At 59.9% G+C, this 14,958-nt stretch overlaps 1 protein-coding gene across 1 annotated transcript in view; it reads left to right on the forward strand.

Annotated features, from left to right (window-relative positions):
* Positions 1 to 1,102: 1,102 nt before the first annotated feature.
* Positions 1,103 to 14,958, forward strand: part of BCAR1 (BCAR1 scaffold protein, Cas family member) — a 37,417-nt gene continuing 23,561 nt past the window's right edge. The window contains 2 exon segments of the mRNA XM_082712213.1: positions 1,103 to 1,321; positions 1,323 to 1,385. Of these exon segments, the coding sequence (XP_082568339.1) occupies positions 1,118 to 1,321; positions 1,323 to 1,385 (267 nt within the window). The 5' untranslated portion in view covers positions 1,103 to 1,117.

Consider the following 14,958-nt stretch of genomic DNA (forward strand, 5'->3'; position numbering starts at 1 on the left):
ACAGATGATCTGCCATTGGGGGGTTTTGAGGCCTGGGGACCTGGGGCCCGATCTGAGGAAGCTCTTCTCCCCCGGACTTTGTCCCTCTGTTCAATGACTCTTGGCACTGCACACCTGGTGGACAGAAGAGCCTGTAGCCCTGGGCACTTGCTCCCACAGACCTCTTTGAGAGCTTGAGCACTGTCCCCCAGGTCCTACCATGAAGTACATCTGTGGCCAGCCCGCCTCATGGAGCCCGCTCTACCTTTCCTCCTTGGTGTACACGCTCACTCATCCTTTCTGGGCGGTAACAGCTCTTTCTCTGGGTGCAGCTTTGCCCAGGAAGGGTCACCAGGGAACAGGGATGGGCTGTATACCTTAAGTAGTGGACCCAAGTGGTCAGACTCCTGGTTCTGCCTTCTGGTAGCTGAGGGATTTCAGAGCCTCCCTTTATTAGATGTAACATGAGAACAGCAAGGCCCACCTGGCAGGGCGTGGGAAATCAGGGCGCACAGGTACGGCCACTATCAGTGCACACCATGGCAGATGTGGAACAGCTGAAGAAATTGGGGATGCTTAACCTTGGAGAGGAAAGGCTGGGGCCGCTAAGGCCCGTCTTCCAGCGTCTGAGGGCTAGCCCTTGGCCCTGGGTGGCCTGACGGTGGGTGGCCCTTGAGTGGGGGTTATGGGGAGGCAGGATCCTCCCTAAAAGCCAGTCCAGCTCTATCCGTCAGCTCTATTTGTCAGATGACCCGACAATGCGCTAGGCTGTTCCCAGGCAGTCAGGAGCTCCCCACCACCGAGGGAGGGGCAGAGGGGGAGGACACAGCGGGCGGAGGAGGTCTGGGCAGCGCGGCGTGGGGGTGCCCGGGTCTCTGGGCTTTCAGCGGGAGCAGCGGGGACGGTTTCTAGGAGCCCTGCGAGGCTGACCTGCAATCGCCTTCAGGCACAGGGACTGGGAGCCCCGCCAGACCGCAGGGCAGGCGCCCAGCATCCTGGGTTGGCCAACGTGGGGGGTGGGGGCTCTGGTCTCCAGAACCGGGTGGGAGAGCAGGAGACGGCGCGACTCGAGGTGGCCCTTGAAGGTTGGGTGAGGGGCGGAGACCGAGCCTCCTCGCCGCGTTGGGCCGACAGAAAAATGCCGCGGTCCGGGGTCCTCGCCTTTAACGCGGCCCCTGGGGAGGAGACGGGAGGGGGAGGGGCGGTGCGAGGCGGCGCATGCGCGGGGCGGGCCGAAGCCGCCGGACAGTCCGGCCGCCGGGAGCGCGCAGGAGCCCGCGGGGAACCCCGAGAGCAGCGGGACCCCGCGCGGGGGGCTCTGAGCGGCGCGGCGGACCGGAGCCCCCAGCCTGCCGGCGCCGCTGCCGGCCCGGGCCCCGGGAGCGGCGGCCAAGATGTCCGTGCCGGTGAGTACCGACCGCCGGCCGGGACCCCGGGTCTGCTGCTCCCGGCCTGGCCTGAGATCTCGCGCCGCCCGCTGCAGGCCTAATGCCGCGGGGGCTCCGGGCATTAGGGCGGGGGTCACCCCACCTGGGGCCTTCCCGGGCGGGGCATGGGAGTTAGCGTGGGGGCGTCTCCCCCAAGCCGGTCTCTCTGCCTCTGCCTTTCTTTCCATCTCCCAGGAGCCGGCTCCGTCTGGGCTCCGTGCTGTTCCCTCCGGGAGCCCCCCAGGACGGCCGGCTTCGCGGGGTCTTTTGTTGGCCCCGTGAAACCGCTGGGACGGCTGGGCCAGGCCGGAGTTCGTGCTGTCCCGCAGAACCCCTTCCCCCACCAGGATGACCAGGCCTAGTGGGGAGAGGTCTGTGTCTCTCGCCGGGAACTCCCCTCCAGGACGACTGGGTCGGGTGAAGGGGGGAGGTCTGCTGCCCACAGGAAACCACCCGGGATAGCTGCCCCGGTGTGCTCCAGGGACGTTCCCCGAGATGGTCAGGCCTGGGGCCGGCTCTTTCTCTTTCCCGGGACAGCCCGCCCCCCAGGACTGTGGTCGGAGTGCGGATCTGTGCCTGCCCCCAGAAAGGCTGATGCACTCACTTTCCCAAGAAATTTTTCTCTGGGTGCTGGGACCAGATCTTCCTCCTAGCCCAGGGGGCTTCTCCTCTCGCCTGTCACCCCCTCTTTCTGGCCCAGCCAGGCGGGCTTGGCCAGTTCCCAGGCCATCATGGCTCCGGGCATAGGCCTGCATCTGGAGGCTTTGGTGCCGCCTCTTGAGGGTGTCAAGTGGTCGTGGCCACCCCCAGTCAGCAGGCCTCAGGTGCAGACCCCCGCCCGCTTTACAGATGGACAGACTGAGGTAGGGGCCCAAGTCCTGGATCCTCCCCGGAAGGGGCGCCACCTGCAGGCTGGAGAGCGGTGGCTTTCAGCCATTGTTTCTGCTGACTTCAGGTCTCTTCCCTCTGACAGGAAGGCGCAGTGGTCCGTTGCGCCTGCCCACCTGACCTCCTTTTTGAGACTGCTCCTCACTCTGGACCCCACTTTTAGAGTGAGGCAGACAGGAGCGGCTTCCTGGCAGGGTAGTGGCCTCTTAGCCAACCATCCTGCAGGACGTAGAGAGCGGAGGAGCTGTGTAAGTGGAAAGCACTGGTATTATGGAACCAGAGACCCCCAGCTCCTGCCGCCCCCAGAGCGCTAATGCAGAGTTACAGATGAAAAAAGTAAGTCTCCCAGACTGTGCTGAGGTGAACGCCACCCCCTGCCCCGCCCCCGAATCCCCCAACACCTGCTCTGGTTCAGAGTATAACTGCCTCATCTTTAAAAAGAAAGAAAGAAGACAGAAAATGCCTGTCAGGCCCCTTTCCTTCCTGCTCCGCTGTCCTGCAAAGCTCTGGATCTTTTCTGGCCCGGCTGTGACCATGTGGGCACTGGCTGGAGGGGAACTGGACCATGTGAGCCTGCTTGAGGGCCTGGGGCTCTAGGGCAATAGTGAACAGGGGATGTGACTCAGGCCACATCCCAAGCTGGAATGGTCTCATTTGGGAGGTCTGCGTCCACAGTCATAATCTGGACGCAGAGTCCAGGATGGCAGCCAGACCCCTTGCTTTACAGGACTCTGGGCAGCCGTCCTGGGCTCTGTACCTCAGTGGCCCTCTCTGTAGAGGGAGAGGTGTGGCAGGGGGTGGGGTCTGACTTAGGCCCTCTGCTGTGGACGCCTGCTGTATAGACCTGAAGCCGTGGTCTGCCCAGTCCATCCCCACCACTGGCAGCTCCAAGTCACTCGGCTCATTCCCGCCTAGTGCCGCAGCCCCTGGTGGTTCTGCAGGGGGTGGATGGGGGTCTCACCATCTGCCCCTAGTGGCTGGGCTGTCAGAGTACCCTGGCCCTCTCCTGGGACCTTGGGCAGGGTATAAGCTGGTGGGGCGGGAGGAGAGATTCATTTTTGGACCTGCCGTGAAATGTTCTGAAAATTGCTTTCATGTGCTTGTGAGTGGTGCGGCCCCTTGGAGGCTTCCAGGCGAAGCCGCCTCCTTAAGCCAGAATGGTGACTGCCCGTGTGGTCCTCACGGATGTGTTTGGGTTTTAAGCACACCCATTCATTTGGGCAGTCTTTTCCTGGATGGGGCTGACGTAGGCACTTTGGCCCATATAAATTATGAGATGCTTCAGAATGGAATGGGAGGTGGTGGCAGGGAGAGAAAAGGTTGGGATGGGCCAGGTTGAGACAGGAGTGACTTCCTCTTAGAGCAGGGACTTGGGCAGGGATTAGCTGGTCTCACTCTGATATTTGACCCACATGGGTTCTGGAGCCCAGAGGTGGGAGGGCACATGGGGGCACCCTGCATCCCTGCTCAGTTGCTCCTTCCTCTTCCCTGAGCTGAGGGAAGTGCCCACATAGCACCTGGAGACTTACTTCCTCGCTGCTCCCTGACATTGGCCTTCTTCTTGGGCTTGGCCATCTGGCACCCCAGGCCTGTCTCTTCCCTCTGATCAGGCAGGAAGCATTTGAAAGGCAAACCGCTGTGCCACCCTCCGAGAACCCTGGTGGGCATTGGCATGATTTATGTGTAGGAGCGACAAGGTGCTGCCTGCCCTGGCACTGTGAGGCAAGAGCCCAGCTTCCAGCTTGTGGATAAGTCCCCTGATGTCTGTTCCTGCTGCTCCTTTCCTGTCTGTGAAATGGACACGACCATGCTAACCTCTCTGCTCCTTTATATTTTATTTATTCATTTAACTTAATCTTATTACTTTTTATTTTCTTTTTTTAAAATTAATACTATCTTTCCTTCTGCTCCTTTACTGGTTGCCAACGGGTCCTTTCAAGGAGTGAAGGCGTTGATGTGCGTGCCAGGAGCTGGGCTCTAGGCCTCACAGGGTCAAGGAGGACCTGTGTCTCGCCAGGGTTTTGTGGCCACTGAGAGACGACGTCGGGGTGGGAGCCGGGTCTGCCAGGACGCAGAGTCGGAAAGTGAGCATCGCCCTGCATGGCCTCTCTAATTGTGGGGGCTGCGGCCTGGTGAGCTGTCCGCAGAGGCCAAGACTGCTAAGAGCCTGACCCTCTGCTTGTGGCTTTTCAAGTATGAGTTTGTGTAACCCCTTCGGTACCCTGGGGAGATAAGGCAGCTGAGACTCGGAGAGGCCAGGCAGCTGGCCCCAAGCAGTGCGAGTTCTGTGGCAGGGTGGATCAGCCCCGTGAGGTCCCTGCTGCAGTTGGTGGAGATCAATGGACCAGGTGTGGCACCTGGTTGATCCACCATCGATCCCAGGAACTAGGGGTCGCTGGTTCCATGCCTGCCGGCGCCGTGATGGGAGAGCTGGCCAGGAAGCTGGGAGGCTCTGCGCTGGGTTCACGGCTCCAGGCTGTGGACAGCTGAGGCCTGATGGACGGGGCTTAGAAGAGGACAGAGGAGGAGGCCAGGTCTTAGACCAAAGTCCTCTGGTCAGTCTCCAAAGCACCTGGCTTGCCCCTCCTCCTACCTGGTCATGGTTCTGCCTGGCCCTCCCTCTGTAGGAAGTGATCTCCGGCCACTGCCTTGCTCACCAGGTCACTCCTGCTCTCCTGCTCACCCTGAAGTGCTCAGGCAGAGGGCACCATTCTGCAAAGCCCTCTGGGACTCACACCTGTGATTTCGTGTTTATTGTTGGAGTTATCTGGTTGCTGTCAGGCTCCCTCCCCAGGCTGCAGGCTTCCTCAAGGTCGGACTCGAGCCTGCTTGGCTCGCCTATGTCTGCCCCGTTGCCCTAGCGGGCCCTGACTACCTGCAGAGCAGGCAGTGGGGTACGGGGAGCCCCGCGGGCATTCAGCCCGGCCCTGTACAGAGAGCCGGGCGCCTCTGCTGCTGTCCTGGAGGCCTGGCTGGGGACCGAATGAGGGTTCCCAGAGAAGCTGCTTCAGGACGGGGGGTACTTAGGGTGGGTGGAGGGCAAGGGCTCCAGAATGAATCGTGCTGGCTTGTCTACACCTTGAGCTCTTACTGAAGCCCTCTGAGCCTGTCTCCATGTCTGTATTATGGGGAGCTTAACCACACTAACTCATGGAGTTTGGTGAGAACTTGGCAAGGGTTGCAGAAAGCTTTTAGTAAGAGGCTAATAAGTCATAGCAATTCCTTTGGTTGAGGTTATGATCTTTGTTCTGCACTGCTGGCTGCTTGGTGTGTTTCCTGCCAAGGCCTTGGCATGGGGTGACCCTAGACCCTCACCTGCTTCCCTTACCTACAGGACCCCTGCCTCTTGTCCTCATCCCACTGACACACAGTGACCCCTGTTACGGCCACCAGCTGGCCCACCAGGCCCCAGGCCAGGTGGGCACGCCCTGTGCTGGATGCCACCAGGAGTGGGTACAGACCAGCAGGCAGTAGAAGCTTGGGGCTCTGCAGTCTGTCCTCAGGTGTGATCTGGGGCCGCCTGCTCAGGAAGGGACTTGCTCAGGAAGGAGGCACATTCAGGGGGCTTAAGCCTGGGAGTGAGCCAAGTGGGCCATAAGAGCAACACTCACCGAGCCCCCACTTCCCACATTGAGGCATGAGGCTGTGCTCCCTGATCAGGGGTGCCTGGGCTCCTGCCCCTCCCCCCACCCCCCAGCATGCCACTGTGTCACCTTCACCACTGGGTCACTGTCACCTCCCCAGCCTTTGACTCGGGCTTTGTCACAGCTGCCTGCTCTGATTGCATCCTGGTCCAACCCCATTGTTTTCTTTGGTTTACTCTCCGTCACTATTTGCTGGGCCATTTTCTCCGCCCCTTCAAGAGAAAGAAAAATGGCTGAGACAGGTTGGGGACTGTGGTAGAGGTGGTGTTGGATGCCTGCTCTGGTCGGATAGATGGTCACAAGTTGCAGCTCTAAAATTAATCCCTTCTCTAAAGGAGATTAGAGCCTGAAGGGGCTTTTCAGTAATCTAAATTTATTATTTAAAACTCCCCAAGTTCCAAGAAGGATTTGAAGTAGATTATAGTGAAAGACACAAATAGTCTGGGATGGTCAAAAGATCCAGAACTATGTAATGTATGGGGAAGATAGACATACATAACTTTAAGTTCCCTAACAGGGCAAAAAGGGTAACACGGTGGGTTTAGAATTGCAATACCTATTTTTGGTATTCCTGATTCCATGTATTTTTTCCTCTGTGTTTTGTTTAATTGTTACCCGTGAGACTCTTTTTATTAAAGAATATTTTATGTTTATTGAAATGGACAGATGTTAGATGAGTTTTGACTAATGCAGATCCCATGTAACCGTCAGTCAAATCAGGGTAATGAACATCTCCATCATCTCAGAAAGTTTGAAAGTGTCCCTTTTATAGTCACTTGTCCCCAGCCCTCTGTAAGGTGACCTGTGTTCTGATTTTGTATACTGTGGCTTAGTTTAGCTTGTTCTTGAGCTTTCTTTTTTCTTTCTTTTTTTTTTTTTTTAAGATTTATTTATTTATCTTAGAACATACTAGCACATGCATGGTAGAGAATCCCAAGCAGACCCTCTGCTGAACACAGAGCCTGAAATCATGACCTGAGCTGGAAACCTAGAGTCAGACGCTCTACCAGTGGAGCCACCCAGGCACCCCTGTTCTCGAATTTTCTGTAAGCTGAAGCATATAGCGATGTGCTCTTTGAGGTCTGCTTGTTTTGATCCGTGCAGTGTGTACCGGGAGCTCTTTCCTCTCTGCTGTGTTGAGTAGTGTTCCATTTATGAATATGAAATTATGTACTTAGCCCTCCTCTTGCTGATGGATATCTGCCTCTGGTTTTTGTATGCTGGGTATTTTTAGGTACTGGGACACTGGCATGGCCGTTGGCGTAATACTCCATTTCAGTATTTTATAAAACCGGATATCCAAGCACGTGTGCCTAGAGAGTTGTCTGCACTTCCAGATCCTGGCTCCCCCAAAGTTCCATCTGGTTCAGGAAGTGGTGTGACCCCACACCTTTCTGTTCAGCCCTGTCCAGGTATCTGGGGTTTGTGTTCCCTTTTCCTAGGTTGTCCCGGAGGTGAAGTGTCTTAGGTTTTGGAGCCCCCTGTGTTCATCCAGTCCATTCCCGTGGTCCGGGCCGGGAGACGCCTCTAGGAGAGCAGGAGGGGGAAGGATGGAGCCTTACCTGAGCTGCCCCTGTCCCTCCACCCTCTCAGGTCCAGACAGATTCCTGGGCTCGCTGCTCTTCGTTCCGAGACACCGCACTGGGCAGACACTCAGGGCTGCTCTGCTTCAACTCTGGGGAGCCCCAGGGTGGCGGACACCCCCCTACTCAAGGAATGGGGGAGGGGCTGCTTGAGAACTGCTCCCTGCGTCCAGAGCACTTCACACAGAGGGCGTTGATGAGCCTGTGCTATTTTTACTAATCTTTACTGTTATTTTTTCTGCATAATGAGCCTGGTAGAAGATTCGCACATCTGTTAAATGCCACCTTCTCCAAGAGGACCCTTCCCCAGCACCTTGTATAACCTAGCCCCTGGGGTCCGCTGCAGTCCCCTCCAGGGCTCTGTCCCCATAGGCATTCCCGTGTGTGTGTGTGTGTGTGTGTGTGTGTGTGTGTGTGTGTCTCCCCCGACCCCTGCCTCCCCCAGGCCAGGGACCCGATTTCACTGCAGCTCTATGCTGATAGTGACGGGTGCTGAAGGCATCCCCGGCACACTCTCATGTGGGCAGTGAGAGACCCCGTAACCGGCCCCTCCCCAGACGGCCAATGCCCCCAGCCTTGGCTGGTCCAGGTGGGGGCAGTGGGGCATCACAGGAAGGTTTTGTCCAAGGGTGTCCTAGGAAATTTTATTCCACTTGTGGTTCAGGGACTTAGGGAAGCTCAGGGCACCTGAGCGGAGGCTGGGAGAGTTGGGAGGGCTTAGCGGAGTGGCCCAGGGAGCCCCCGCCCACCGCCCTGTGCCAGCCACAGAGGGGCTGCTGTGTGACGGGCAGGTGCCTGTCTGGGCTGCTGACACCAGGGTGCCTTGATCCACAGCAGTCTCATAGCCTGGTGATGGGCTGGTGTCGTTACTCTGAACACAGGCACCAGCCAAAGCTCGGAAAGGTGCAGGGATGGCTGCGAATCCCACGCCAGCTGGAGCCATTTACAGTCTTGGCCCCTGCCCTTGTGGGTGCATGTCCTGGGGTCCATGGAGCCTTTCTCTGTGGACTGGAGTGGAGCAGGGTGGGTGGGAATGCCCCAACAGTACTGTCCAGGGAGGGAGCAGCAGCAGCACCTTCCCGGTGCCTGCCTGCCGGAGCTGCCCCCAGAGTCCCCTTCTGTCACTCCACTGCCCCCTCGCGCCTTCCCCTGCCCACCAGCCAAGTGGCTGGGCCACATTGTTCTGCCCCTCCTGGGTCCCTGTGGGTGTGGGCACCTGTGTTCCTGCGGAAGTAGGCCTGGGGGGGTTGGCAGATGGCATTAGAAGTCATCCCCCTCCAACTGCCCTGATGTGCTGGAGCTGGTTGCTATGGGGAGAGGCGAGAGCAGATGGCTAGCTGGGGTGGCTTCTTGACCGCACCCTTGTCCCCGCGGGCTCAGGCTGTCAGCCAAGCCTGGGCAGCCACCAGCAGCTAGGCTTTTTCGCTGGGGACAGGGACTTGTCTTCGTCCCCCACTTCCAGCCAGGACCTTGCTCCTCTCTCCGCTGCCCCCATTTCTCCTGCAGACTCTTCCGCATTCCTCTCCCAGGTAGTGTTTGTGGGGGGGCAGTGCGGGTGCAGGGAGTAGTGTTCTGGCCCCAGCAGAGAGGGCAGGTGCACCCAGGCCCTAATCTCCTTACTCACCTGGGGGGCCTGGTTCTTGGTCCAAGCCTCCACCTGCTTGCCTGCACCCAGGGGGATCCCGTCGGGAGAGGTGGTCTCAGAGGAAGATGAGAGAGAAGGGGTGCAGAGGAGAAAGGGGACTTAGGGAGTCCGTGCCCTGGGTGTGGCAGGAAGCCTCTGGGAAGTGCTCCGGGGCCCAGCCACTTTCAGCAGCTCCAGCCTGGGGCCTGCTGTGAACAGAGCCCCTCTCCCAAGCAGGTACCGCCCTGCAGGTGCCTCTGCTGCTCTTTAATTTTCAAATTAGAAAAGCATTGGTAAAAGAATTAGAGGAGTATTGCGTTCCTTCGAGTTCCCTCCTTGAAGGAGCCAGAGCAGGAGGGGAGGCAGCTGTGAGAAGCGGGGGCATTGCAATGGCTGGGAGCCAGGCCTGGAGCTCCGAGCTGGGAGGCTAGTCAGCCCCCGGCTCACACTGGCTGTGTCCCTGCACCTGGCAGTGGCACCCTGCCCTCACCCTGGAACCCAGGTGTCCGGGTGTTAGCCTGCAGGGACGTGGAAGAGGATGGCAGGCTGCCATTCGGCTCCAGGCTGGTGTCCCCGCCCACCTTCCCCCAGTCCCACTCATCACCACGAATGAACTGCCCCACTGGCCACTGGTCACTCTGTCCTCAGAGAACAGGAGAATGGGAAAGCTTTTCATGTCAGACATCTGCCACCTCACCCTAGGAGTACGTGCTCTGCCCTGTTTGGGGTCCCCTGGGGTGCTTTTCCACGGGGACACACCTGAGTCGCTGGGTGGGCGGGCTGTAGTCATAGCTCAGTTCTGGTGCTGGGACCTGGGCCCAGCACGTCCCCTGTCTGGGGCTCTGGGGAGTGGCAGTTCCGCCGGCCCATGTGCGGGGGTCCAGCCTGTGTGCAGCAGGGGTTCTGGACGCAGCTGGACGCGCGGCTTTCCGGGGCCGAGGGCAGCTGGCTTCCGCGCACAGGCTGGTTGTGAGCTTGCCGGTGCGAGCGCCCAGCGCAGGGGGACGGCGTCAGCGCCCTGTGGCCTCCAGATACATCATTTCTTCCTGTCCCCAGGGCTGGCAGGACTCACCTCCGGCCTCAGGAAATCCTTTCCTGCTGCCGCTCCCGGAGCTGGCCATCAGCTGACGCGTCCAGCCACCCTGTGCGCTGCTGGGAAAGGGGCCGCTTGCAGTCACACGGCGCAAGCCATCTCAGCCTGCTCTTTCCACTTCCCATCGTCACGGGCATCTTCTCGCGTGATTTCGGTCTTTGAATGTGGCCACCGTCTTAGCCGCACGGTATTCCATGGAGAGGCGGTGGTCGTCTAAGCAGTCCCCAGCAGTTGGACCTTTAGGTTAGCCCCCCCCCCCTTTTGTTTGCGCTTACGAACATTGCAGCAGACATTGTTGGCCCTAAAGCAAGAAGAGTTCTTCGTGCGGCGGGTCTGACCAAAGAAGAGGACCCCAAAAGCCCAGAGAGCGGGAGCAGGGTTCCAAGCTCTCCTCTCCATTTAGGGTCTGGGATCATCAGCAGCGCCCACCCCTGTGGGCACTTTAATGGACACATGGGAGCCATTGCCCCCATGTGCTGGTCCCACTATGTTTCCCACTGCTCTGGGCCCCCGGGGGAGGGGTTGGTGACATCGGCCCTCCAGCCTGTGGGCTGGGAGTCCGCCAGCAGGCAGGAGATGCCGGGCTGCCTCCAGCCAGCAGTCCCTTCCCCACCTCATCGCCCCCACAGTGCCCTGCCCTTCGTGTCGGAGTGAGGGCACGGGGCTCCGGTTGTGAACTCAGCCATGTTTGGGGGAGTGCTGCTTGTCCTTTGGGGTCTCTTAGTGTGACAGCTTCTTTGGCTTTCTGAGCCCTAGTGCCTCTTTCGTTCCCTTCCTGCCCTGTCCCAGAGCTCCACCTGTCTAGCAGCCTCATCATCCCTTCTCTGGTCACCAGCTCTGATCCCTTTGTGGCTGGGAGCCGATAGTATGAGGCTAGAGGCGGTAAACTTGGTCTCAACCTCTTCATCAGGGAAATGGGGCTAATCATGAAGCCTGTTTTGCAGAATTGCTGTGGGCATGAAATGAGCACATGGTCATTGAGCCCTTGTCTGGAGCCAGCATGGAGGCTGTCCTGAGGGTTGTAATCCCTGTCAGAGCTTCTTGGCACTGAGGGTTCCCCAAACACCCCAACCAGAGTCTGCTCAGTTGATGCCCCTCCCCCTCCCATCTACCTGCAGACCTGGGAGTGGGCATCCCTCTCCCCTTCCAGTTACCTCCCTTCCATCACAGTGGGGCACAGATTCCAGGGCCTTGATTACAAAGCGGAAATGCCATTCTGGGAGGCACAGGCTTGGGGAGTGGGAGGGAGTTTAAGTGGAAAAGGAGCAAATTTTTGAAATGCCTCTGCCTGAGCAGGGTTCCCCTCCCCCGCCTGCCGGCCCACACCAGCGACCCCGCCTCCAGCGCTGCTTTAATCCAGAGCCAGAGTCGGGAGGGTCTCCAGTTCCCTTGGTCCCAGCCTGCCATCTCCTCTCTCTCCCAAGGCCAGCTAGGATGGAGTAGGGCCAGCCCGCTGAGGGCCAGGCCCTTTGTGTCCCCGCCCACTCCTGCAGAGACCCGCCTGGAGCCCTGCAGGCTGGGTTCTCTGCCAGGCCATGAGGACTGGTCTCACCTCCTCTGTCCACAAGAGGGGAGACCCAGGAGAACCTCAAGCCCCACATCGGGCTTTCTGCTCAGCAGGGAGCCTGCTTCCCCCTCTCTCTCTGCCTGCCTCTCCACCTACTTGTGATCTCTGTCAAATAAATAAATAAAATCTTAAAAAAAAAAAAAAAGTTACATGCTCTCTACCAACTGAGCCAGCCAGGTGCCCTAAGGAATGTGATTTTGAACAAGCTGTCCAGGGGCCTTTAGCCCAATGCCTTCCTTTTACAGATGGGAGAGGGCTGAGGCGGCACACCTGGCCAGGGGCTGGGTCAGTTGAGCCCTGGGTGTCAGATAGGTGCTTCAGGTGTAGGGGCAGCTGTGGGTCCATCTTGGGCTTGCATGTATTTTCTAGGCCATGCCAGAGGGTTCCCAGCAGGGCAAAGCCAGGTTTGACCCCCTGCTTCTCTGGCATTGTGAGCTGCCTAATGGTGTCTGTAAGCTCAGCCAATGGTCTAGGGGGACAGCTGAGGATCCTGGAGATAAGGCACTGCACTGGTTCTACCCTAGACCTTGCTGCAGGCCATTGTGCAACCCTGGAGGTGCTCAGAGACTCTGGCATACCCTGATTGTGTTGTGTGGGGTGACGGTCACTATTCTGCAGCCTAGGTGCTAAAACCAAGGTGCTCTCCTCTCAGTTTCCCTGGGGTGCCTCTTCCTTCCCTCTCATTCCTGGCTGCCTCCCACCCCCATGTTGTTGGGCATGCCGTTAGGCCTGGACAGCACGGACTGAGGGATTGGGGTGGGAGCAGAACTCCTAGGGCAGAACTGAGACTATGGGGGACAATTCAGGGTCACTTGGTTCGTTTCACTGGAGAAGGGGGGAGGTGGTGAGCTCCTCAACCCTGGGTAGACCCGGACCCTCAGGCATGTCTGGTGGAACTGTGGCTCTGTGCCTCATTATGGGACCTGTTGGAGTTCCCAGCCTCCCTGCCTTGAGTCTTCATTTCCTAGGGCTTTCACGGTGGGCCTGACCAGAGTTGGTGAGGGGGGTCATTATTCGTTTTCTGCCAGCTGCGGTATGCCCCTTCTCGTTAATAGATTCATATCTGATCGGTCGGTCCTATGGACACGTGCGTAATGCCCACGGTTTGGTGGGAGGTGAAGGCAGAAGTCGACTTGAGGCCAGCATCTTGAGGGCTGCATGGGGGCTGCAGGGGCGCATGTTGGGGGTGGGGGGAGTAATCCCAGCGGTCTTCCCAGAAGAGGATGCGTTTGCTTAGCCCGTGAGGAAGGACGCGTTCTCGCCCTTGATGGAGGGCGGGGGACGTGCATTTGGAGAAAAGGTGACATCCCCCGTGCCAGCCTCGAAAGCTGGTAGCAGGCGGGCGCCTGGAGCCCGGTGCCCGGTGAGGGGGGTTGGGGCGGTCCCACTGGGCCGCGCGCGCTCGCGCCCCCAGGGCCGGCCGGCGGCTCATTTGCATGGGGAGCGGCCAATGGGCGCGCGCGGCCGGGCATGCTGGGAGCCGGGCTGGGCCGGTCGGGCCGCGGCGGCGGCGGCGGCGGCGGCGGCGGCGGCGGCGGCGGGCGGAGCGAGCTGGGACCTTCTCTGGGCGGTGGTGGCGGCAGCCAGCGTGGTGGCTGAAGCGGTCGGACCCAGGCCGGGACCCGGGCGGCTGCGGCCTTCTCGGGGCCCAGAGAGAGCGCGGCACGGGCAGCTTGGTGTGCGCCCCTGCGGGGAGGCGGGGCCCCAGTTCGGCCGGACACGATGAACTACCTGGTGAGTGCGGCGGCCGCGGCCGGGGTCCGGGAGCGCGGGGCCGGGGCCGGGCTCCTGCGGGCGCCGGCCGGCGTCCGCGTACCGGCTTCCAGGCGGCCGCCCAGCCCGCGCGCGGGGCGGTCCCTAGTGAGAGTTAAATGAGTGGCATTTCCTGCCGGACCTGCGGGTCCTGGGAACCGCTGGCCGCTGGAGTCTCCGCAGGGCCGCGACCGGGCAGGGGTCCGAGGTCCTGGAGCCCATCTTCCGCCGTGGCAGGAGCGCGCGGAGGCGACGACTGCGGAGGATCCCAGAGCCTGCGTGCTCACGGGGCGGTTGGAAGGGCGGGACTCGGGCCGCTGGCCGGCAGGAAAGTTCCTGGATCCGGGAAAGTTGTTGGCCGGAGTCCCGCTCTCCCCCTGCCGGCCGCCGCCTGCTGGGTGACCTTGGGCCTGCGAGACCCGTCTCCGAGCCTCAGTTTCCTCAGCAACAGGGACAAGTCAGAGATTCCCTGGACCATGAACTTCCAGGAGGCGTGGATTTCCAGGACGCGGGGGTTTGGTAGTCCCTCCTTGGTCCATCTGTGTGTTTTGGCGTGGGGAGCTCCCCCTCCCCGCCCCCAGGCTAGGGATCGAGCGAACAAGTGCGCGGTGACCGAGATGTTGGTGCTGCGGGAGAGCGAATCCTGGGTCTGTTAATGATTCACCCCCCGGCCTGTGTGCGCTTGGATCCCCGGCCTGGGGGTAGGCGCTTTTCCGCCTTTACCTACCCTGGTTGCAAATACTGAGGTAGAAGCCTCCTGGCGGCGGCATCCAGGGCCACACTGTGACCCTGGTCCCAGCGTTCGAGGTCTCAGAGTGTGGAGCTGGGGGAGGAGCAGGGCCGCACTCGGGGTCCCCCCAGAGTGCCCAGCCCCTCACTGCTGTTGGAGGCGCAGCTCAGAGCACTGTTGAAGGAGTTGGAGAAGCTAAGACTTGCTGAGGGCTGGGGTGCTTGGGGTCCCTGGGCGGGTTATTGCCTGGGGGAGATCTTGGGGTCTTGGGTCCCAGACTGGGTGGGGGTAGTGGCTCACTTGTCAATCTTGGGGACATGGGGCTTCTTTTTCTCTACCCTGCCCCGAAGGTCTAGGCTGGGAGGCACTCTCCCCGTTTGCATGACTCCAGATTTCAGCCAGGCTGGGACATGTTTCTCATCCTTGGGGCGGGGAGACACATCCTCCTGTGTCCCATTTCCTTTCCTAGCTCAAGAGCTGATGATGTGGGGTCCCAGGGTGGCAGGGCCTAGAAAAGCAGGTGTGTGCTGGGTGCTGGGAGGAGCTGCTGATATGCCCTCCTGGCAGCAGCACCCACTACCCGCTTGCCCGGGGCCACAAAGGAGCCCCCGTGGGAACTGGGTGGAGACAGGGCAGGGCCAGGTTCTGCCGGGACAGTCAGCCTTGGTTCC

Source organism: Mustela nivalis, assembly GCF_964662115.1.
Source record: "Mustela nivalis genome assembly, chromosome: 18".
NCBI lineage: Eukaryota > Metazoa > Chordata > Mammalia > Carnivora > Mustelidae > Mustela > Mustela nivalis.